Below are 25,574 nucleotides of genomic sequence, written 5' to 3' on the forward strand. Positions count from 1 at the left end.
TTACCCCTCTCTCAAACACACTGAAACCCCATATACCACACACACAGTATCCCTTAACACGCCTCTGTTACAGTCTGGACCCCTCATATGTCACTCACCCTGGCCCCCCCCTCACTGGGAACATCTCCTTCTGCATTTCCTTCCTGGCTCCTCCCACACGGTCACATGGGCATGAGTCATCGCAGGTCCTGGCAGCTCCACTACTAGGATGCATTTTCTTCCTCTCTGAAGCAGCATCTGCTCTGCCCCTGCCGCGCTGCAGCTCATAGGCTCCGGGCTCCCCTCCAGGTCAGGACCGCCCGCTCTGCCTCCCCTGTAGCTACTCTGCTGGAGCTATAGTAATCTGACTGTCACATACAGACCTGCGGTGGTGGCCCAACGGTGTAAGGAGCCGCGGCTGCAGGTCATTGCAATACACCCGGCGGGGGCCCCTGCAGGCTGACGGGGACACCTTAGTTTGAAAACAAGGTGGGGGCCAACCCGGGCTTTCCCCACACCCCGGCACGCCAGACCGACGCTGCAAATGACTGTATATGTATGTATGCACTGTATATACAGCCTGACTATATATGCATCTGACTGTATGTATACAGCCAGACTCTATATATACACACCTGACTGTGCATATACACCAGACTGTAAACAGCCTGATATATATATATATATATATATATATATATATATATACATATACAGTCATGTGTATATATACAGTTAAGCTGTGTGTATATATATATATATATATATATATACACCTGACTATGCAGCCTGACTGCATATATACACCTAACTGTATATAACCTGGCTGTGTATATATACCAGACCATACACCTGACTGAATAAAACCTGACTGTGCATATACACCTGACTGTATACAGCCTGATATATATATATATATATATATATATATATATATATATATATATATATATATATGCATACATACATATACAGCCATCAGCCATATGTATATATACAGTTAAGCTGTATATATATGTATATATATATATATATATATATATATATATATATATATATACACACCTGACTGTATGCAGCCTGACTGTATATGTGTGACGCACTGGACCAGCTAGGTAGTCACAGATAGAGCCCCGCATAACACCAGTCCCTCACTAGGTAACACCAGCCAACCACATAGCACCCTAGTCACCTCGCTCAGTGCTTGATGGACACACCAGGGGGCGGAGCCAGGCGGTTGCCACGCCCACCGAGGAGTTCAGAAAGCCTGAGGCAGGAAAACACAGTCAGTTCAGTGGCAGTTAAGTTTCAGTCAGTTTGAGTTGAGTTGGAGAGTGGAGTGGAGGAGGCCAGGCCTGTGTGACAGGCCTGTGACAGACTGACAGGTGCCGGGGTTGGAGCCCGGGCACCTTTGGCTAGGAGGCATACGGAGGCTGTCTGCAGGAGCCGGGAAGACGGCTCGGTGGAACTGTGGTGGACCGGGACAGGGTAGTGGCCCGCCGGTACCAACCCGGGGAACCGACTGGAAACCGGAGCACAAGAGGGGGTACTCAGACCTTGGAACGAGGTCCAGAAACTAGTAGACTGAGTTAATTAACTGATTGCGGTCTGGACTTTAGGTCCTTTCCCACCCAAAGTCCCTCATAGAAGACAACAGCCCAACGAGGGGGATAAGCAGCCCCCGCTAGGCTCAGAGATCCCACGGGCCAGCATCTGCAGGCAAACAGGCTCTTCTGACATCCACAAGCCGGGGAGCGGATTCCTGACACTGCAGGTGCAGGTAGTTCAACATCTCAAACAGGTGCAGGAGAAAGGCAGAGACCAACAACCGGGTGGTGGAACCCGACTGCAGCCGGCTGCAGGCACTGACCACCATCACCTTGGTTTACCAGAGACTCGAGTGTTTCATTCTAATAGTGAGTACACCAGTGCCCTCCGGCCGCCCATCTCCCTGCACTGCCAAAGCACCCCCAACAGGTCCCGGGGCCTCCATCCCTGCCCACGGAGGGGTTAACAACTTGCTGCATACCATCTCCCCCGGGTGCCCCGTAACTGCAGCGGTGGTGTCCACCTTCACCACATCCCGTGGGTGGCGTCACAAACTTAAAACACAGCTCCGGCCGTACACCTACGTCCCCAAACCACCAACCCCTTTTTGGTAGGAGTGACCGCAGGACCCCCGGGTCCGGAGACCCTCGAGCCACCCACTGAAGGTCCGGACTCGAGCGGCTCACAAACATACATACCCACCGGACTGTATACAGCCTGTCTATACAACCTGACTGTATTTATTCACCTGACCGTATACAACCTGGCTTTGTGTTTTTATATATATATATATATATATATATAAAATCTACTGGACTGTATACGGCCTGACTGTATTTATTCGCCTGACTGTACACAACCAGACTGTATATATACACCTGACTGTATACACCTGACTGTATATATATATATATATATATATATATATCTAACTGACTGTATGATTAGACTAAAAGTCCAGTCACACTAAGCATCTTACCAGCGATCCCAACAACGATAGGGATCGCTGGTAAGTTGCTAGGAGGTTGCTGGTGAGATGTCACACTGCGACGCTCCAGCAATCCCACCAGCAACCTGACCTGGCAGGGATCGCTGGAGTGTCGCTACACGAGTTGCTGGTGAGCTCACCAGCAACCAGTGACCAGCCCCCAGCGCCGCGTGGAAGATGCTGCGCTTGGTAACTAAGGTAAATATCGGGTAACCAACCCGATATTTACCTTGGTTACCAGTGCACGCAGCTACACGTGCAGAGAGCAGGGAGCAGCGCACACTGAGCGCTGGCTCCCTGCTCTCCTAGTTACAGCACACATCGGGTTAATTACCCGATGTGTGCTGCAGCTAAATGTGCACAGAGCAGGGAGCAGCGCACAATGCTTAGCGCTGGCTCCCTGCTCTCCTAGCTACAGCACACATCGGGTTAATTAACCCGATGTGTCCTGTAGCTACATGTGCACAGAGCAGGAGCCGGCACTGACAGCTGAGAGCGGCGGAGGCTGGTAACAAAGGTAAATATCGGGTAACCAAGGACAGGGCTTCTTGGTTACCCGATGTTTACATTGGTTACCAGCCTCCGCAGAAGCCGGCTCCTGCAGCCTGCACATTTAGTTGTTGCTGTCTCGCTGTCAATCACAGCGATGTGTGCTTCACAGCGGGACAGCAACAACTAAAAAATGGCCCAGGACATTCAGCAACAACCAACGACCTCACAGCAGGGGCCAGGTTGTTGCTGGATGTCACACACAACAACATCGCTAGCAACGTCACAAAAGTTGTTCGTTAGCAGCGATGTTGCTAGCGATGTTGCTTAGTGTGACGGGGCCTTAACAGGACATCGATCTGCCGTACTTACAGTCCCTGACAGAAGTTCTGTCGCTTATCCATGTTATGTAAATAAAAGCTTATAAACTGACTTTAAATTCATCCATTGGTTTTATAAATTACTCTTTTGAAAGCTGAAACCCTCCCAAATTTGGTTTAGGTTATGAAAATAAAGTTGCTGCAAAGCTGTTCAGATTTCTGCAAGACAAAACTTTTGTCGCCTTGTCATATAATGCACCCAATCCTAGTTTACATCCTCACCTGTGCTCACTAAATGATTGGTTAATCAGTGGGTGTGTATAAAAAGGAAGCCAGCAAACCCAGACCTTCAGTTGAACTGAAACTTGACCTCTGACAACATGCCAAAAATCCACCCTGTGGCCAAAACCTTCATTATCAAGAGGCTGAAGACCAGATCCACTGCAGAGGTGGCTGGCACCTTTAATGTGTCTCAGCATCAAGTACAAAGAATTAAAAAAGATTTGAAGAGACTGGAGATGTTTTTGACAATCCCAGGACCAGCAGACCCCGCAAGTCAACTGCTTAGAAGGAACGTTTGTTGGTTAGAAAATCCAAAGCCAGCCCCTCTTCCACTGCAGCAGAGCTCCAACAGGCCTGGTCACCTCAAGTCCCTGTGTCAACTAGAACACTTTGTAGGATTCTGTCTTCAAATGGCCTCCATGGTCGAATCAGTGCCCAGAAGCCAGCACTAAACAAAAGGCAATTAAAAAAACGTGTGGCATTTGCCAAGTCAAACAGCCTGCTAAACAGATGGACGCTGGAAAAGTGGCAGAAGGTATATTTCTCTGATGAATCTTCAGTTGAATTACACCACAGCTGCCGCAAATACTGCAGGAGACCTACTGGAGCCCGTATGGATCCAGAAAACAGTTAAGTTTGGTGGTGAAAAGATCATGTTCTAGGGTTACAATCAGTATGGGGTGTGCGAAACATTTGCAAGGTGGAAGGCAATATCAATAGCCTAAAATATCAAGAAGTATTAGCTACCTCTTACATTCCCAATCATAAAAGGGGTCAAATTCTGCAGCAGTGTGGTGTGCCATCTCATCCATCCATCTCTACAACAAAGTTCCTCCTGGCAAAGAAGATCAAGGTGCTCAAGGACTGGCCAGCCCAGTCACCAGACATGAACATCATTGAGCATGTTTGGGGTAGGATGAAAGAGGAAGCTTGGAAGACAAAACCAAAGAATCTAGATGAACTCTGGGAGGCATGTAAGACTGCATTCTTTACTATTCCTGATGACTTCATCAATAAATTGTATGAATCATTGTTGAACCGCATGGATGCAGTCCTTCAAGCTCATGGAAGTCACACAAAATATTAAATATGGCTCTAATAGCACCACAACTTCATTCTCCAATGTTATGCAACATATTTTTGTATTAAAAGTTAATTATTTGTTTGAATTTCACATTACTTTCTGTGGGTGACAAAACTTTTGTCTTGCCAAAATCTGACCTTTCTGTGTTCATTAAATGATCAATATTTCAGCTTTGCACCAACTTCATTTTCATAACCTAAACCAAATTTGGGAGGGTTTCAGCTTTTAAAAGAGTAATTTATGAAACCAATGGATGAATTCAAAGTCAGGTTATAAGCTTTTATATACATAACATAGATAAGCGACAGAACTTTTGTCAGGCGCTGTACTTTTCAACAAAAGATGAAGAACAAGGAGAATCAGGAAGGAAAGAAGATTTGGGATGAAGAAATAATTCAGACCACAGCGGCACAACATTTATTTGTAGAAGGTGATGCAGTATGTGATGTTAGGTGGATGATAGCTGAGGAAGTGTGTGGTAGATACCCAGCAGATTGGAGCCCGTTTATTACATCGGGAATCGAGTTGGATATTTACACTGAATATTCTGAATCCAAAAGGTGTAAATGGTGTGAATGCAGATATTTTTATATAGAGGGCATTTTACTAACACTCTTATTTTTAAGGGTTCCGTGTCGTGATGTGCTGCAGAAGATGGGAGAAGATGGAAGTCTGCAGAGACGAGCTGTGGATGTGAGAAGTCATCATGGTGTGTGGACAAAAAGGAGGTGAAATGAAAGAGAACGACTCCAATCAGAAAATACATCAACTACAAAGTAACTGGATGTAAATCTTTATTTTTGATAGTACATCTCATCAGCAGGGGTATACATAGAAATCATGGGTGTGGTAGATCCACTCACTCAGCTGCAGTATGAAGTAGACACAGGAATGCTTCTCAGTTTAAATTTCAGCTGCTTTATTAGCTCCATAAACCAGCCTGAACAAAATAAAACAAAACAGCCTTACCAGCATAAAAGAAAACAAAACCTCATGTATTAAGTCCATACACTGCGGGTTCAGCCCACTTAAGTTTGGGGTTCCACACCGTTCTCAGAGATGAGGAACTGCTTCCTCCAACACAGAACAGTGAGTGTGTCCAGAGGCCTGGCTGTTACCTCTTGGACCACACCCCGAGGTGGAGGTATGGTGAACAGCCGTCCCACCCATCTCTTTAGCTGTTCACAAAAACCTGGCCCAGTTAAAAGCAATTTAACCCTCTCAGCACCTAGTATGCTGGAGCATTACATCCAGGTTCACATCACTGATTTTAGTAGTCTCAGTGACACATACCTCCCCCTCTTGCACTTTACCAGTGATCATATCACATGGGTATGGGGGTCATCCGCATATGGATGCAATGAGATTGTCATACAAGCTGAGGTCAGAGCCAGGAGGTAACGTAGTACAAGGGAGCAGACGGAGTCAGAGTCAAGTGAGAGCCGGAGGTCAGAGGCCAGGAGGTGTCGTCAGAAGCCAGAGGAGAACAAAGCCGAAGTCAAATAACAAGCCGAAGTCAGATACCGGGAGAGCAAGTCAGTAGGGGGAGGGCATGGAGACAAAACAACAAATCAGGGAGCAGGAGAGGGAGACAGGGAGGTCAGACAAAACGGAGAGGACAGGAGTCAGGGAGATGAGGACTGGGTAGCAGTTCATCTGCTCAATAGTATACAAGGGATCGCCATTCGCCATTGTCATTTACACGTACCGGAGGATAAAAGCGCATGTTGGGGTCATCCGCTAGCACTTCAATATTGCCAATGCCTTCTAAATATGCAGAGACCACATATTTAGCCGTGGTGTTGATATGCCTGCACAAAGGACATGTGATGTTGTACTGAAGCCATTGTCCTATGCATGGCAGGTGAAAAAAGTGGCCGCACTCCATATAGCTGATGGCATCTCCAGTGACAAGGTCTTCCAAGCAGATGGGACAGAATTCCAGGGGGTCCTCTGCCGATCGTATGGCTGTAGGCAGTGTGAGTCTTGACAGATTGATGACTTCAGGATAGGTGTTATTTTGGAATGGGTTCCACAGCTGATACCTCTCCGGTGATGGTGGTGGTGAAGGTGGTGGTGATGGTGATGGTGGAGGGGATGGTGGTGGTGGAGGTGATGGTGGTGGTGGTGGTGGGAGCCTCCTATTTCTCCGCCTCCTAGGTGTAATTGGGGCAATATCCACTCTTCGTTGTCTTGTAAACCTGCCTCTCGTCCTGTGCGCAATCGGGGAGTCCTCCCTGCTGCGCCGCGATGTTCCTGTGTGAAAAAGAGAAACAACACACATGTAAGGACTTTCTCCTGGCGAATATTATCCTCTATGAGGATCACATATTTTACACACCTGTAGGGGCTTTTTATGCCCTCCCTCGTCTTACCTGATATAGAAGGACGGGCAGGTCCATGTGAGGATGGTTCATCTCGAACATGGTAATGATGGTAATTGTCCTGAGACTCCATATTGGGCCAAGATGAAGGAGATCCTTCGGCCTCGAGGAAACTTCAGGACTTCAAGCTAAGGTTCTTGTCAATATAAATACTCTGATTTTGTCAAAAAAGCAACTAAATCAAAGAGAGCACTCACTAAAGAAAATTCTCCTACGTGAATGCACCGATCAACGGAACAGCAGCCCCTATAATAATGGAGGCCATTATGATGCCATAACACCACATTACATCACAGTCCATGCTCCGTGCCCCATCATGTGTCTAATGTCACTACCTCACTGCCGACCTCATAATGCAGCGCCGGACCACAGACTGTATATAACTGTACCTATATATAATGCTGTGTATTTATGGGGTATATGAAATTACTAATCATTTCCACAAAACAAAAAGATAAATATTTTAATTTTAACCCCTTTAGGATCTGGTGTTTGTCCTGAGATCCATAACTTCTTTTATTTTTGGTCCATATAGTCACATGAGGGTTTGTTTTTTTGTGGGACAAATTATAGGTTTGGCCGACACCAGCACTTTGTATAGTAAAAGGTATGGAAAGCGGCAAAAAAATAGTGTGGGAAAATTGTAAACCCCCCCACACAATTCCACCACCATTTCTTAGCATTCATTATTTGGAAAAATTGACCGGGCAACACGATTCTCCAGCTTAGAACCTGAAGATACCGAACTTGTCCTGTTTTATTATTTATTTTTTTTTAATTTTTATTTTTGTTGAAAAAAATCAGAAATTTAAAAAAAAATGTTTGTGGCGCCATTTTCTGAGCCCTGTAACTTTTCGAGCTGCGTGAGGGTTTGTTTTTGTTTTATTTTGTTTTGGGTTTTTTTTGCAATCTGGGTAGCGGGAATTTATTGATACCATTCACATTTTGATATTTAATTTTTCAGGAAAGAGCAATGGCTAAAAATTTGCTAATTCTAGTGTTATAATTGTTTTTTCTCTTTTCGAAGTTAAAAGTATGGGTTAAATATATTTATATTTTAATACATCAGACTTTTTTAGATACAATAAATAAATAGATACACTTTTATACAATTTAGATACAATAAATAAATAAAAAAAAGATTTTTTTTTTAGTTATGAATGGGAAAAGGCAGATGATTTAAGCTTTTATTTATTGTTTATTTTTTTATATAAATGTTTCTTTGTATTTTTCCTTTAATTTTTAATCTACCGAAGGACATAAGTCTCTTAACTTCTTTTCAGCATCAAGGAAAACACATTTGATGAATACTGTCCCATATAAAGGTGGTGTCACCATTCCTCTTGTGCAGAGCATCTTGCACACTAAAAGCTGCTCTCCTGTGTTTTCCTGGGCTTCTGGCTGGCAGGTTGATTGACAGCGCTGGTTTCCATGCTGGTTCTGGAAGGTGCTGATTGCTCGGGTGTTCCGTCTTCTGGGTAATGGCTCTATTTCTTTAGTGAGCCTGCTCTTCCAGAACCTTGCCAGTCGTCCATTCTGGTCCAATTGTTGTGCTGTTGGCCTGAGTTCCTGCCTGTGTTCTGATCTTGGTTTCCTGGCCACAAACTCTTGTTTGACTCCCGTCTTCTCACTCCCTGTTCCTGTTGTGACCTCCCGGCTTTTGACTTCGGACCGTTAGCTGATCACGTCTCAGTTTACTCCCTGAATCCATTACGTGTCTTCTTGGAATTCTGAGCCTCAGATCGTGACCTGACTATGCCTCTGTGTCCATACGTGTCCTCTTGGTACCAGACCCCAACTTTTCCTGACTACCTACCATTTGTACTACTCATAAGTAATGAGTAGCATCACAGGTGGATTATCTAATGATAACCTGTTTCCCCGAAAATAAGCCCTTGTGTGATTTGGGTGGCTTTTTTGAGTATGTTTAAAATATAAGTCCTAAAATATAAGTCCTACTCCAAAAATAAGCCCTAGTTGCAGTTCCATAATGAAGTGTCCAAGCAGCTAAAAAAGTTAAAGAATACAGCAGGACTCTTCATTGAAGAAAGCAGACAATCCCAAAAGAAAGCAGCCACCCCACCCCAAAAAAAATCACACTCACCAAATCCCAACCAGTTACATTTGTCAAGCGCGGTGGTGGATGAATTCTCACACATAGATCTGCATCACTGTCAGGTCCCTCGCTGTTCCAGCTCCATTGCACTGCAGCTCTCACAAACAGATCGGGTACCAGTATCACTCCACGCGAGTGATACTGTTTCCAATCAGCAGGGGGAGCCAACTACTGTAGAACTCAAGGGGAACTGTCAGATCTGCATGTGAGAGCCCATTCACTTGCCAACAACAATTGTTTGTGGTCTGGTAAGTGGGATTCTTTTAGGGGGTGTCTGCTTCCTTTTGGAGGTAAACTTAGCAATACATAGAGAATAAGAAATTTCAGCAGGTAATTTAACCCTTTGTAAATATGTTCTGTACCCAGCACTATAGGATGGGTTCTGCACAACGAGAATAGCGGATCAGATAAGAACATGTGCATCTGACCCAGTAATGGGAATAACACAAAATGTTGATGTTCCAGAATGTGATGATGATTATATATGAATAAATGTGATTTCATTTTTTGTTCATGGGAAAATATAAGACGTCCCCTGAAAATAAGCCTTAGGGCATATATTGGAGCAAAGTATAATATAAAGACCCTGTTTTATTGTCGGGGGAGAACGGTAATTGATCTGATAACAGACAGAGAGGAAACCACTGAAAATAAGAATAATATAAAACAAATATTTTATTTAGATACATCATTAAACAGGTTTTTGGGAGATAAAAACATTCATGGGAGAAGAATAAATACATAAATATGGCAGAAGAAGACGTGGTGAGCAATATTACAGTGCATATAGAAAACAAACTGTAGGGAGGGTGAAAAATAGGTAATGGTGTTGTAGCAATTATGTTAAGAATGGGTTAAATGTTTATTAAGAGGATAATATACCAGACATAGAGGTCACTGACAATACATTTCAGCACCATTCTCGAGGTCCTAATAGTTATCCATTGTCCCTATTTCTGTTCCTATACCCCGGGCCACTGCCTTTTAAAATAATAAAGCCTCTTCTGCTGATTATTATCTTGATTGTTATTTGCTGAATCTGATCTACTTGATGTGATCCCTATTTAAGACCTATCTGACAATCTCATCACTAGATCCCTGAGGAAGCCAGAGGTGTGGCGATACGCGTGGGGTGATATTTCCCCTCTCCTCCTGCCTGTTCATCTATGGACCAGGTTATGTGCACACAGCGCTCATCTTTTGCCTTTATCAGTGGTTGATTCCCACTTATTTCATCTGCTTATTGTTTCCTTCATTCATTCGGATATGCTTTTGGTCAGTTTTGTTTAGGTTTAGCACTTGCATTTTATTATATAACTTTTCATCATGACACATTTATGACTTACTGTATTTTTTTTATTTCATAAATGCATCGGATTATAAGATGCAACCCAAATTTAGAGATAAAAAAGGGGTCCATTTTACAATCTGGTGGTCTCTTACCGGGGGGGATATGGCAACGGTGGTGGTTCGGGGTCACAGGAGGCAGGGGTGGTGGAGCAGGTAGGCAACTTCCAGAAACTGTTGGCGGTGCGGGCTTCAAAGAAATGGCGCCTGGAGTCGGCGCGTGGGGAGATTGCGCTATCGGCTCAATGACAAGCTAAGATCTCATCTGCCCATGCACCACCTCTAGGTGCCATATTCCTTAAGTCCCCTGCTGGAAGATCAATCGACTGGATTCGGCGTGTGCGCAGATGAGATCTTGAGCTGAGAGCTCCATCTTCGTTCCCGCCGACTCTGGGTGCCATTATTTGAAGCTCGTACCGCCGACATTTTCAGGATACCCTGCCGCAGAGCCTGCCACACCAGCCCCAACACAGGCCCCAGCATAGACCCCCGGACAGACCCCAGCACAGCATGACGCACAGATCAGCACAGCCCGTCGCACAAGCCCAGCACAGCTCCCTGGTTCCCTACACTAATATATATATATATATATATATATATATATATATATATATATATATATAAATAAAATATATATTATAGTGTATATTAGTATAGGGACCCACAAAATGAGGATCCGTGATGTGGATTGTGGGCTTCCGTATTCTGGCCATAATACCAACAAATACCTCATATATATTTGATATATATTTTTTGCACATAACATTAAATATAGGATGCAGCCAGGCCTCTTTTTGTAAGGCCTTACATATCGCAGTCCGTGTGCCTGTATGGTGTACATATATAGTACTGGGCAGCCCGCCTGATCGAGAAGTATGGGCGTAACCAATACCTTGCTACCAGATACTGTGCACCTACATGTGTGAACGGTGCCCTATTCAAGCCATCAGTGTGCAATTTTATCATCAAGCAATCGCCCCCTCCATTTTTTCGAAGTGTGTGAGTGATTGCTCCTTTTGCACCTGTGATGTCTCCTTCTAGTGGAGGTCTTGCTGTATCCTGCTAGTGCATTAGTTCTTTTGACTCTGGGATTGGTCAAGATCTATTGTTGGATTAACCAGCGAACCCAAGAGGAAACGTGCTTTGTACAGTGATGGATCACACTTCTCTATCTGGCATCTAATGGACAAGTCAGAATGATACCTGCCTGACTACATTGTGCCATACTATGTTTTTTTTCAGTGGTTGGTCAAGGCCCCAAAATTCCATTGAAGGGAAATCTCAATTCTTCACCACAGAACACATGGACAATTGTCTGTTTCCAATCTTATAGTAACAGTTTGGTGAAGGCCCTTTCGTCTTTCCCATGAAGACATGGTTGGGGGAGTTTGGTGTAGAAGAACATGACCGGCTACACAGAGCCCTAATCTCACCTACATCCAACACCTTTGGGATGAACTATAATAAACATTGAGAGCCCGGCACTCTCCCCAACATTAGTTCTGATCTCACAGATTCTGTTTTAGATGAATAGGTGAAAATTCCTACACACACCTCCAAAATCTTGTAGAAGTCTTTCACAGATGAGAGGAAGCCTTTATAGCTTCAAAGAGAGACCAACTCCATATTAATGTCTATGGCTGTAGAATGGGAGATCATAAATGCTCTTGTAGGTGGAATGTGGATGTGTCCTAATAGTTCAGTTCATATACAGTCATGGCTGAAAGTGTTGACACCCTTGAAATTGTCCCAGAAAATGAAGTATTTCTGCCAGAAAATTATTGCAATTACACGTTTTGTTATGTACATGTATATTTCCTTTGTGTGTATCGGAACAACACAAAAAGACAGAGGGAAAAACAAAGGCAAATTGGACCTAATTTCATCCAAAATGACCAGACAATATTGTTGGTACCTTTCAAAATTGTGGATAAACAACTTTGTTTCAAGCCTGTGATGCTCAATCATACTCAACTGTGGCAAGTAACAGGTGTGGGCAATATGAAAATCACACCTGGAACCAGATAAATAATGGAGAAGTTGACTCAATCTTTGCATTGTGTGTCTGTGGGTGCCACACTAAGCATTGGCGAACAGAAAGAGGAGAGGAGAACGGTTTGAGTACTTGAGAACCAAAATTGTTGAAAAATATCAACAATCTCAAGGTTACAGATCAAACTCCAGAGATCATGATGTTCCTTTGTCCACAATCTGCAACATACTCAAGAAGTTTACAACTCCTGGCACTGTAGCTAATCTCCCTGGATTAATCTGTTTGGGTGTATATATATATATATATATATATATATATATATACGTATCTATGTTATACCTGCAGTGGAAAGCAGCTTAGAGAACAGGTCTTGGGGATCCTGCTAACAGCCATGGTAAGAGCACCAGTAGACATGAGGTATATATATATATATATATATATATATATATATATATACTGTATATACAGTATGTTGCCATTTTGCAAATGCTTTGATTTTTACCATTGCAACTAGACTCCATCCATGATTGATATTGTGTATTTTGCGCCATTTCTAGCCAATAATGTTGCTATAAAATGGATATTAAAACATTGGATCTTCACATCACATGCATGGTGCACAGATGGCATAGATGGGATGTTTTAATGTTTAACGGAAAACGAGATGAACTGTTCATCAGATCGTTGTGCGTATGTAATCACGTCCTGCACGCGGTATATATACATATATATATATATATATATATATATATATATATATATATATACTAGAAGATGGCCCGATTCTACGCATCGGGTATTCTAGAATTTACGTATTGTGTAGTTCATGTATGATTTTTGTTATATATATAGATGTTGTTGTGTGTACTTACCAAGTGTTTGTGTAGGGCGCTGTACATGTTCTGGGTGTTGTCTGGGTGTGGCGGGGGGTGAGAGCGGTGTTGTATGTGTGTTGCGTTGTTTGTGGAGCGCTGTGTGTCTGTAGCGTTGTTTGTGTGTGTGTGTTGCGCGGTTTGTGTGTGTGTGGTGTGTTTTGAGGGGAGGTATGTTTTGTGCAATGTGTGTGTTGTGCGGTATGTGCGTATATTTATGTATGCCGCGGTGTTTGTGTGTTGGGTGTTGTGTGTGTGCAGCGTTGTCTGTGTGTGTGGGTGTCTGTGTAGGGCGGTGTTTGTGGTTCCCAGTGTGTGTGTGTGTGTTGTGCAGTGCGCGTGTGTGTGTTGGGGGGAGGTGTGCACCTCCCATCATGCTCCATCCCCCATGCTGCGCACCCCCCATCGTGCTCCATCCCCCATGCTGCGCACTCCCCATCGTGCTCCATCCGCCATGCTGCGCACTCCCAAAGTGCTCCATCCGCCATGCTGCGCACTCCCAAACGTGCTCCATCCGCCATGTTGCGCACTCCCAAACGTGCTCCATCCGCCATGCTGCGCACTCCCAAACGTGCTCCATCCGCCATGCTGCGCACTCCCAAACGTGGTCCATCCGCCATGCTGCGCACTCCCAAACGTGCTCCATCCGCCATGCTGCGCACTCCCCAACGTGCTCCATCCGCCATACTGCGCACTCCCAAACGTGCTCCATCCGCCATACTGCGCACTCCCTATCGTGCACCATCCGCCATGCTGCGCACTCCCAAACGTGCTCCATCCGCCATGCTGCGCACTCCCAAACGTGCTCCATCCGCCATGCTGCGCACTCCCAAACGTGCTCCATCCGCCATGCTGCGCACTCCCAAACGTGGTCCATCCGCCATACTGCGCACTCCCCATCGTGCACCATCCGCCATGCTGCGCACTCCCAAACGTGCTCCATCCGCCATGCTGCGCACTCCCAAACGTGCTCCATCCGCCATGCTGCGCACTCCCAAACGTGCTCCATCCGCCATGCTGCGCACTCCCAAACGTGCTCCATCCGCCATGCTGCGCACTCCCAAACGTGCTCCATCCGCCATGCTGCGCACTCCCAAACGTGCTCCATCCGCCATGCTGCGCACTCCCAAACGTGCTCCATCCGCCATGCTGCGCACTCCCAAACGTGCTCCATCCGCCATGCTGCGCACTCCCAAACGTGCTCCATCCGCCATGCTGCGCACTCCCAAACGTGCTCCATCCGCCATGCTGCGCACTCCCAAACGTGCTCCATCCGCCATGCTGCGCACTCCCAAACGTGCTCCATCCGCCATGCTGCGCACTCCCCAACGTGCTCCATCCGCCATACTGCGCACTCCCAAACGTGCTCCATCCGCCATACTGCGCACTCCCCATCGTGCACCATCCGCCATGCTGCGCACTCCCAAACGTGCTCCATCCGCCATGCTGCGCACTCCCAAATGTGCTCCATCCGCCATGCTGCGCACTCCCAAACGTGGTCCATCCGCCATGCTGCGTACTCCCAAACGTGCTCCATCCGCCATGCTGCGCACTCCCAAACGTGCTCCATCCGCCATGCTGCGCACTCCCAAACGTGGTCAATCCGCCATTCTGCGCACTCCCAAATGTGCTCCATTCCCCATGCTGCGCACTCCCAAACGTGGTCCATCCGCCATGCTGCGCACTCCCAAATGTGCTCCATCCCCCATGCTGCGCACTCCCCATCGTGCTCCATCCCCCATGCTGCGCACCCCCCATCGTGCTCCATCCCCCATGCTGCACCAGCATCAGCCTCTCTGCCCGCAGCATCAGCCTCTCTGCCCGCAGCATCAGCCTCTCTGCCCGCAGCATCAGCCTCTCTGCCCGCAGCATCAGCCTCTCTCTTCCCAGCATCAGCCTCTCTCCTCCCAGCCTCAGCCTCTCTCCTCCCAGCATCAGCCTCTCTCCTCCCAGCCTCAGCCTCTCTCCTCCCAGCATCAGCCTCTCTCCTCCCAGCATCAGCCTCTCTCCTCCCAGCATCAGCCTCTCTCCTCCCAGCATCAGCCTTTTCTGTCCCTAGCATCAGCCTCTCTGGATGGATGCTTTCTTGGAGAAAGCCGCGGCAAAACGTGTCAGGGTGTTTCATTGGTAAGGATTTTCAGCATTTGCATCGGTTTCCTATCAGTTACAATGTATGTGGTAGATTTTTTATCTGTAATTTTTTTTCTTGGTATATTTATCATCTCTTCCTTTTTCAGTCACCGTTATATTATCTGGTTACTCTTGTGGGTACAATTTATCACTAAGGTTGATTGTTATATCATACTAGCTCTAGTACCCGGCGTTGCCCGGGATAGTAGCTGTGTCTCTCAGTCTCTGTCTGTGTCTGTCTATCTCTTTCTGCCTGTCTGTCTCTTTCTGTCTGTGTCTGTCTGTCTCTGTTTGTCTGTCTGTCTCTGTCAGTGTGTCTGTCTCTGTCAGTCTGTTTCTGTCTCTCTCTTTCTCTGTGTCTGTCGGTGTCTTTCTGTCTCTATCTTCTGTCTGACTATCTCTGTGTATGTCTGTCTCTCTATCTGTGTCTGTCTCTTTCCCCATCTGTCTCTTTCCCCGTCTCTCTCTTTCCCCGTCTCTCTTTCCCTGTCTCTGTCTCTTTCCCTATCTCTGGCTCTTTCCCTGTCTGTCTCTCTCTCTGTCTCTTTCCCTGTCTGTATCTTTCTGTCTGTCTCTTTCCCTGTTTGTCTGCCTCTATCTGTCTCTTTGACTGTCTGTCTCTCTCTGTCTCTTTCCCTGTCTGCCTCTTACTCTGTCTGTGCCTATGTCTGCCTGTCTCTGTCTGTGCCTATGTCTGTCTGTCTCTTTCTGTCTCTCTCTATCCATCTCCCCACCAACATCTTATTGCCTTACACATAAGCTTCTTATACTAACAATTTATTTTGTTCCTATAGTAACCAATCACAGCTGCTATTAATAACCTGTAGCTCCCAGCTCCATTAACTTTAATGGAGGCAGGTTTTTTGTAGAGTAACTGTAGAGTGCGGGGTTACATTTTCCTGTCAAAACATAGTCTATGACGTTCCCTGAGTTACATGGGGTGTCTGTGCAAAATTTCGTGATTGTAAATGCAACGGTGCTGATTCTTTTAGCGGACATACACACACATACATACATACACATACATACACACATACATATACACACACACATACATATACACACACACATACATATACACACACACATACATACACACACACACATACATACACACACATATAGTGGCGTAACTAGAGTTTGATGGGTCCTGGTGCAAAATGTGGACCGGGGCCCCCCCCTCCACGTACACCGACACTTAGGGTACGGGAAAATGACACTGACACTTGGGATACAGGATAATGACACTGACTCTTGGCTTTTACCCACAGCACCCAGGTTTCCCATGATCTGAAATCCCTCTATCAGCACCCAGCTTTCCCATGTTCTGATATCCATCTTTCCCTCAGCACCCAGCTTTCCCATGTTCTGATATCCATCTTGTCCTCGGCACCCAGCTTTTCCATGCTCTGCTATACATCTTTCCCTCAGCACCCAGCTTTCCCATATCAGAGCATGGGAAAGCTGGGTGCTGAGGGAAAGAGCCTTTTTCCCTCAGCACAAATCATTCCCATATCATGCTTGTATCTTTGTCCCCCTCGTATATAGTTCTCCAAATACTATAATGGCCCCCGCATAGCATTCCATATAGTACAAAGGGTTCCACATAACCCTTCATATATTAGAATGGACCTCCATAGTCCTCCATGTATTATAATGAATTTCCCATAGTCCTTCATATATTATAATTCACCCCATAGTTCACCATATATTATAATTCACCCCATAGTCCTTCATATATTATAATTCACCCCATAGTTCTCTATATATTATACTGCACAACATAGTCCTCCATGTTTTATAACGCACCCCCATAGTCCATATATAAGGTAGCCTCCATAGTCCTCCATATATTATAATGTAACCCCCATAGTCTATATGTATTATAATGCAGCCCCATAAATTTTCATTTTGTACTATGCAGCCCCATACTCCTCTATGTATAATGCACACCTACAGTCCATGTATAAGGTGTACTTCATGTTTATTATGCAGCCCCATAGACCTCATGTATAATGCAGTAATGCAGCCCCATAGACCTCCATGTATCATGCAGCCAGGCCCCCTCAGGGCCTCCATGTGTCATGCAGCCAGGCCCCCTCAGGGCCTCCATGTGTCATGCAGCCAGCCCCCCCCAGGGCCTCCATGTGTCATGCAGCCAGCCCCCCCAGGGCCTCCATATGTCAGGCAGCCTGCCCCCCCAGGGCCTCCATGTGTCATGCAGCCAGGCCCCTCTAGGCCTCCATGGGTCATGCAGCCAGCAAAATAAAAAAACAAGTACCTCTTTTCTCCTTCCGACCCCTGCGACCGCGGTAGTTACGGCCCTGCCCCCATATGTCACACACCCTGCTCCCTATACAGCCTTAACCCCCCATATCACACACTACACCCCCATATGTCACACACCCTGTTCCCCATACAGCCTGCACCCCCCATATCACACACTACACCCCCATATGTCACACACCCTGTTCCCCATACAGCCTGCACCCCCCATATCACACACACTACACCCCCCATATGTCACACACCCTGCTCCGCATACAGCATGCACCCCCCATATCACACACACTACACCCCCATATGTCACACACCATGCTCCCCATACAGCCTGTGTCGCGGGCGGAGGGGACGCGCTCACCACGCTCAGGTCCGGGGCTGCTGCTGCTGCTCGGTGGCTCGAGCGGTGGACCGGACCCGGGGACTCGAGCAGCGCTCCTCGTCCGCAAGTGAAAGGGGGTGTTTTGGTTAGGGAGATTGTTCGTGACGCCACCCACGGGACATGGTGATGATGGCACCACCGCTGCTGGTGACGGGGATCCCGGGAGCGATGGTAGGGAGCAGCTAGGATGTTGTCCCCTCCGTGGGTAGGGGTTGGTGGTCCCGGGGCCCGGTGGTGTGATGGGGAGGCTGGATGGCTGGGATGCAGGGTTGCAGGGGCAGCGCGGTGCGGTGCCAGATGGCACTGGTGTACTCACTCAGATAATCAATGACAGAGTCCCTGGTAAACCAAACGGCTGGATGGACGGGTCCCGCAGCCGGCCGCAGTGTCGTGCACTCCCCAGATAGGGTGATGGTGGCTGTCTTTCCCTACACCTTGTAGAATGTTCTGACTCCTGTGGTTGCCCACCGGTAGTCCGCTCCCCGGCGTATAGGTGCCAGAGGAGCCCGTTTTGCCCGCAGGCTCTGGCCCTTGGATCTCTAGCCTATGGCGGTGGCTGTATATCCTCACGGTGTGGACTGTTGCCTTCTGTCGGGTCTTGGTTGTTAGGAAACCCCTGGGGTTCCGGTCACACTCGGATTTGACTATTGTCAGCGGCTCTAAGCCTGGTCGGGGTCCGATGTCCCTGCCTGTGTTCTTAGCTTCACTCCGCTCCCCGGTTCGGTACCGGCGGGCCAACACCCGACCCCGGTCCTACGGCTGTGCAGAGTTCCGCTAACTCCTGCAGACGGCCACCACCGTCTGCCAACCTTGCTGTCAGTGCCTGGGCTCCTACCCAGACACTTGCAGTTTTCCTCCTCTCACTTTCACCTCCAAAACGAATCTACTGACACTTTTCCCGCCTCCAGACCTGTGAACTCCTCGGTGGGTGGGGCCAACCGCCTGGCTCCACCTCACCTGGTGTGGACATCAGACCCTGGAGGGAGGCAACAAGGATTTTTGTGTGACTGGTGTAACTGTCTAGGGGAGGGGGTTGGTATGCTGTTATGTTTGTGACTACCTGGCTAGTCCAGGGCGTCACACCTGCACCCCCCATATCACACACACTACACCCCCATATGTCACACACCCTGCTCCCCATACAGCCTGCACCCCCCATATCACACACACTACACCCCCCATATGTCACACACCCTGCTCCCCATACAGCATGCACCCCCCATATCACACACACTACACCCCCATATGTCACACACCCTGTTCCCCATACAGCCTGCACCCCCCATATGTCACACACCCTTCTCCCCATACAGCTTGCACCCCCCATATCACACACATTACACCCCCATATGTCACACAGCCTGCTCCCCATACAGCCTGCACCCCCATATCACACACACTACACCCCCATATGTCACACACCCTGCCCCACATATCTCACCCTGCCTGTACCCCAACTTACCCCTCTCTGAAACACTCTGCACCCCTTTACATCCTTCTGTCACAGTCTGCGACCCTCATATGCCACGCACCCTGCATCCACCTCATGTCCCCTCTTTTCTCATTACCAGCCATGTGTCCAAATCTCCTTCAGCAATCACTATCTTCTGATATTTTCTGCCGGCAATCCTGTGTCTCCTCCTACAGTCACATGGGCATGACATCATCGCAGGTCCTAACAGGATGAATTTCGTCTGCTGTGCAGGAGTGCTTCTACTCTGCCGCAGCACAGACACGCCTGGTGGGCCTCTCCAGGTCAGGGGCCCCTCTGCCCCCTGCTGACACCGGGCCCCCCTGACTCACAGGCCGGCCCCCTGGCGGTCGCGTGGTCGGCCACTGAGCAGCGCATCTCCTCTCTGAGAGGAGCCGGCTCTGCAGAGCAGCTGCCGGGCCCCTATAACCCTGCGGGCCCGGTCGCAGTGGCGACCTCTGCGACCGCAGTCGTTACGACCCTGGTAGTGCTCACAAATCACTATTCCCGCTGTTGACATTAATTGGATGATGTGGAGGCAGTTATTAGGTGCCTTCTGGATGAAACTGGCTAATGTGTTTGGCACTGGCTGGGAACATTGAGGTTGGTACTGGTTGGTTGCAGGGATAGTCCTGATTGGAGACCATGTGAATGTCAATTTATGGTAGCAATGTGGTTGACATAAATTGTCAGACCTGGTCGGTGGTCATTGGGAATGGGACTGTTTGAATGTGGACTGTTAATGTCACCGAGATCTTTTATGGAGAGATCCAGTGATGTCACTGTGACACCCTGGGCAAGCCAGGGGTCACAGGTCACAACATCACATGCACCCCAGATTTCCTGCAGGTACACCTAGCTAACCCAAAATCCTTGTTGCCTTCCTCCAGGGGCTGATGTCCACACCAGGGGGTGGGCCAGGCGGTGGGCTCCGCCCACCGAGGAGTTCACAGCCCTGGAGGCGGGAAGAACCAGGCAGATCAGGGAGAAAGTGAAAGTAGAAGGAGGTGAAGTGGTAGAGGAGCTTAGGAGAGAAGCTGAAGTAAAGTGAAAAGAAACAGTTTGTAAAGCCTGAAGTTGGTCTGGGTGTATGCCCCGGAGTGAGACAGCAAGGTCAGCAGACGGCGGTGATAGTCTGCAGGGGGACTGCTTGGAGGTTGCTGGAAGGACCGCGGACGGGTAGTGACCCGGCGGTACCGGAGCAGTATACGAAGAACAGTCAGCACCAGGGCAGGGGCCTTTCGGATCCCGGCAAGGCTAGGAGTCGCCATAATTTGCCAAATCCGTCAGTGAAGGGGACCTCTGTCTCCTAACAACCAAGTCCCGATTGAAGGCAACAGTCCGACCATTAAGGGGAAACACCGCCACCGCCAAGGCACCAGTTTCCCAGGGCCAGCGCCTGCGGGCAAGAGAGAGGCTCCTCCGGCACATATCCAAGCCGGGGACCGGGTAACCGGTGGGGACCCATCGCTACCAAAGAGACTTTACATAGGTGCAGGGAAGAGACCGTCACCGCTAACTGCAGGGAACCGCAGCACCGTAACCGTCCGAGGGACCCGTCCAACCAGCCATTTGTTTACCAAGAACTGTGTCGTGTTTACTGGCTGAGTGAGTACCTCCGTGCCGTGCGGCACAGCGCTGCCCCTGCGCCCCTGCACCTCCACGGGCCCCAGACCCGCCTGTCCACCATTCCAATCCCATCACTGGGCCCCGGGAGCACCACAACCCCTGCCCACGGTGGGGCACATCAACAACTGGCTGCTCCATACCATCACTCCCGGGCACCCCATACAGAGCAGCGGTGGTGTTAACAAATCACCACAACCGTGGGTGGCGTCACGGACAATAAACTATCCCCAAAACACCCAATCCCCTTTTCACTCACGGGCGAGGAGCGCCGCTCGAGTCCCCGGGATCCGGCCCATCGCTCGAGCCACCGAGCAGCGGCCGCAGCAGCCGCAGCGGCAGCCGGACCTGAGCAGTAGGGAGAGCGCGGCGTCCCCTCCTCCGCCCGTGACAACTTGGTGTCACGAACAGGATATTACCGCTCTGCCGTTGGGTAGAGGTGCGCCTTGTGACCGCCGGAGGTATCCGGCCGAAAAATTTCAGAAGCCGCCATCTTTGGCGCGAAAAGTTTCCGCTCGAGCGTCTTCTCGAGCAGCAGAGGCGCGAAGGCCAAAACCCCGCCCCGATAGAGGAGGGGCCGGAAAAAAGCTAAGGGGGACGAAATGGCGACTGGACGCATGTAGCCGCGGCTATAAAAGCAGGGACGCCAGGGCTCTGCAGACATCTTGTTCCTGGGAGAAGCCGCCAGCAACATGTGGATGCCGTCCCGCAGCACCGTAGCCCCCGCGCCTGGAACCGCGGCGTGGGTGGAGATCCGGACCGCGCAGCTCTACCAAAGGCTGCAGGTCAAGATGCAGCTCCTCATGGAGGAGTGGGAGACCGACATGGCGAACGTTATAGCAACCGTGCGGAGACGCGAGGAGGAGGCGGAGGAAGGGAGGGTGAGTGACCCACGCCCCTATGTCCCCGAGGGACCGGCCGCTGCGGCTGAGGGACCCGGTCCAAGCCCTCTCCCCCCGCTGCCTCTCTCGCCACCCGTCTCGGAGGCCGTGACCCCGCCATTAGGCCCGCTACCACCGCAACCGGTAGCGATACCCAGCATGCCCGCCCAGGCGGGCCGACCTGTAGCCGGAGCCCGTAGTCGACCGGAGGTGTTGCCCTGGAAAGCCCCGAAATACGAACCGGAGGCGTCTCCCGAGAAAGTCCCCGAGCCGGAGCCGATGACCCGCTCCGTGCCGAAGGCCCAACTGCGGAAAGCCCCTGTGCCCATCCCCCACACCTCGGCTGAGGTTGCGCCGGGTTGCCGATGCAAGGCAGCGTCTAAGGCCAAGTCACCGCGGGACCTGTCGCTCAGAGTACCAGCAGTGGGCAATGTCAAACAGGTCTTGCGGGGCCCGACCCGTGCGCCGGAGCTCGCAGCAGCACCGTACTGGGACAGGGAGCCGGTACCGTTGGGCCTGGAGATCGGTGAGAGGGAGAGGAAGAAAGCGGAGCTGGTGGCCCGTGCAATCAGAGAAAAGGAGAGTCTGAGACAAGCGACTTTCCGTGTCCGGGGCCCGCTGTATGAGGGACAGGTGAGGCGGTTTGATGTCCGCCGGGGCTATGGGTTTATTTATGAACCGGGCCTAGAGGCCGAAGTGTTTATAGCCCGGCGGGATGTGAATGCCCACCTGCCCGAGGAGCACCCCGGTCGTAACTTGATGCCGGGCGACATAGTGCAGTACACCCGGCACTGTGGGGAGAGGGGGTGGTTCGCGCTGGACGCTAAGCTAAGGGGCAGGCAGGAGTCCCTTGTGAGCGCCGCGCCCCCTCCCTCAGGTGATGTTGAGGACTCGGAATAACGGCAGCGGAGCACCGTTGCACCGTCCCCGTTGGGACCACCAGTCTGAGGATGTTTACAAGTTTGAAAGTTCTGCTGAGAATGATAAGTTAAATGGAACCGAAGCTTCACCTGATTAGCATGTGATTTGGAAACCGGCCGTTGTCGTCACCGTTGTCCCCGTGGGGACCGTTTGAAAAGTGTTTGCATGAGGAACTGCTTATGGACAAGCCCGTGAACTTGCAGGGCAACCACAGACGCTAGTGGCTTGTAAATAAGTTGTGTTACCGGTACCGTTTCCGCAATTACCGCCTCCGGAGAGGCAGGTTGGAGGGAGGGCCCACAACAGAGCAGGCTGGGGCCCAGCCACCACAGGAACCGGTGGCTACCCTCTGGAGGGGAAGGACAGATCCCGCTCGGGTAACTTGTGCAGGTCTGGGGTCAAGGGGTGCTGCCTGGGCTTTAGGGGCAGCATCAGGGCCAGGTTACTTGGGTGGGAGAGAGCGGAGACCGTAACCGTTAACCGTTTTAATGTTTGCAACGTTTAAGCACTGAACCTCCCGATGTGGGATGATGCCATAAATTGTAGATATGTTACCGTTTTTCTATCTTTTTCAGAAAAACAAAAGGAAAATAAAACCGGTGTTGGACGGGCAGTCCGAGGACGGTCTGCGTTTTGCTAAGGGGGAATGTGACGCCCTGGGCAAGCCAGGGGTCACAGGTCACAACATCACATGCACCCCACATTCCCTGCAGGTACACCTAGCTAACCCAAAATCCTTGTTGCCTTCCTCCAGGGGCTGATGTCCACACCAGGGGGTGGGCCAGGCGGTTGGCTCCGCCCACCAAGGAGTTCACAGCCCTGGAGGCGGGAAGAACCAGGCAGATCAGGGAGGGAAGTGAAAGTAGAAGGAGGTGAAGTGGTAGAGGAGCTTAGGAGAGAAGCTGAAGTAAAGTGAAAAGAAACAGTTTGTAAAGCCTGAAGTTGGTCCGGGTGTGTGCCCCGGAGTGAGACAGCAAGGTCAGCAGACGGCGGTGATAGTCTGCAGGGGGACTGCTTGGAGGTTGCTGGAAGGACCGCGGACGGGTAGTGACCCGGCGGTACCGGAGCAGTATACGAAGAACAGTCAGCACCAGGGCAGGGGCCTTTCGGATCCCGGCAAGGCTAGGAGTCGCCATAATTTGCCAAATCCGTCAGTGAAGGGGACCTCTGTCTCCTAACAACCAAGTCCCGATTGAAGGCAACAGTCCGACCATTAAGGGGAGACACCGCCACCGCCAAGGCACCAGTTTCCCAGGGCCAGCGCCTGCGGGCAAGAGAGAGGCTCCTCCGGCACATATCCAAGCCGGGGAGCGGGTAACCGGTGGGGACCCATTGCTACCAAAGAGACTTTACATAGGTGCAGGGAAGAGACCGTCATCGCTAACTGCAGGGAACCGCAGCACCGTAACCGTCCGAGGGATCCGTCCAACCAGCCGTTTGTTTACCGAGAACTGTGTCGTGTTTACTGGCTGAGTGAGTACCTCCGTGCCGTGCGGCACAGCGCTGACCCTGCGCCCCTGCACCTCCACGGGCCCCAGACCCGCCTGTCCACCATTCCAATCCCATCACTGGGCCCCGGGAGCACCACAACCCCTGCCCACGGAGGGGCACATCAACAACTGGCTGCTCCATACCATCACTCCCGGGCTCCCCAGACAGAGCAGCGGTGGTGTTAACAAATCACCACAACCGTGGGTGGCGTCACGGACAATAAACTATCCCCAAAACACCCAATCCCCTTTTCACTCACGGGCGAGGAGCGCCGCTCGAGTCCCCGGGATCCGGCCCATCGCTCGAGCCACCGAGCAGCGGCCGCAGCAGCCGCAGCGGCAGCCGGACCCGAGCAGTAGGGAGAGCGCGGCGTCCCCTCCTCCGCCCGCGACATCACTGCTATAAAGAACCCGTAGCAACTTGCTTTATAATGCTCCGGAGACATCTTGATGATGACTCCTAATAGGCATCGATCGTGGACAACTGAACATTATATATGAGTTAGCCAAAAGTTGACATTGGTCATGATGGGCAACGTCTGCCCAGCCTTTATATGTATGGGCAGCTTTAGCTCCCTGAGATACAAGTATCTGCAGATAGCCTGAGGTCTAGGAGCATGGGTGACTCATGGCAGCGCCTCCTTTTAGAAATGCACAAATGCTGACATTTTGGGTAATGTTCCAAGGATGCACGAACACACAAATGAGCAAAGGAAAGAAAATCTAGCACACATTACGGAGCCGAGTCATTTTTCATCTCGTGGTTACACTTGACATTCAAATTAGAGAGACAATGAGAGAAAGGAGGAAAAAATGATCTGCTGTAGTCAAGGGCATGGAAATCACAGGACCCAAAGCAAAAGTCAGTGTCCCCCGCCCCCCTCCCCAATCCAAAAATTCAACAGCGCTCCTTAGAACCCTTTGGCTCATTGCATACAATGCAGTTTATCATATGGCTGGCATCCAAAGAGGAATTATCAGCCATAATTTC

At 49.6% G+C, this 25,574-nt stretch overlaps 1 protein-coding gene and 1 long non-coding RNA gene across 3 annotated transcripts in view; one reads left to right on the forward strand and one right to left on the reverse strand.

Moving 5' to 3' along the window:
- The first annotated feature begins 209 nt into the window (after window positions 1–209).
- LOC142249463 (uncharacterized) overlaps window positions 210–25,574 on the forward strand; it is a 61,378-nt gene continuing 36,013 nt past the window's right edge. The window contains exons 1-2 of one of the 2 annotated variants that reach the window (XR_012725058.1): window positions 210–288; window positions 5,317–5,466. This is a non-coding gene — a long non-coding RNA (uncharacterized LOC142249463). The remainder of the gene's footprint in view (window positions 289–5,316; window positions 5,467–25,574) is intronic. The other variant, XR_012725059.1, reaches the window with a different exon arrangement.
- LOC142249462 (uncharacterized) lies at window positions 5,560–7,276 on the reverse strand. Its single transcript, XM_075321119.1, has 3 exons — window positions 7,066–7,276; window positions 6,399–6,946; window positions 5,560–5,630 (listed from the first exon to the last, which is right to left on the reverse strand). The coding sequence occupies exons 1-3, from the start codon at window positions 7,145–7,147 to the stop codon at window positions 5,613–5,615; spliced, it is 648 nt and encodes a 215-aa protein (XP_075177234.1). The 5' UTR covers window positions 7,148–7,276; the 3' UTR covers window positions 5,560–5,612.

This window comes from Anomaloglossus baeobatrachus, chromosome 8, assembly GCF_048569485.1.
Source record: "Anomaloglossus baeobatrachus isolate aAnoBae1 chromosome 8, aAnoBae1.hap1, whole genome shotgun sequence".
NCBI classification, from domain to species: domain Eukaryota; kingdom Metazoa; phylum Chordata; class Amphibia; order Anura; family Aromobatidae; genus Anomaloglossus; species Anomaloglossus baeobatrachus.

What these genes read in the sequence shown, in the direction of transcription:
- LOC142249462 (XM_075321119.1), bottom strand. Translation starts at nt 7,147, where the DNA reads ATGGAGTCTCAGGACAATTACCATCATTACCATGTTCGAGATGAACCA. An exon ending in TGCCCGTCCTTCTATATCAG is followed by an intron (nt 6,947 to 7,065) that starts GTAAGACGAGGG and finishes TTTTTCACACAG; the next exon opens with GAACATCGCGGCGCAGCAGG.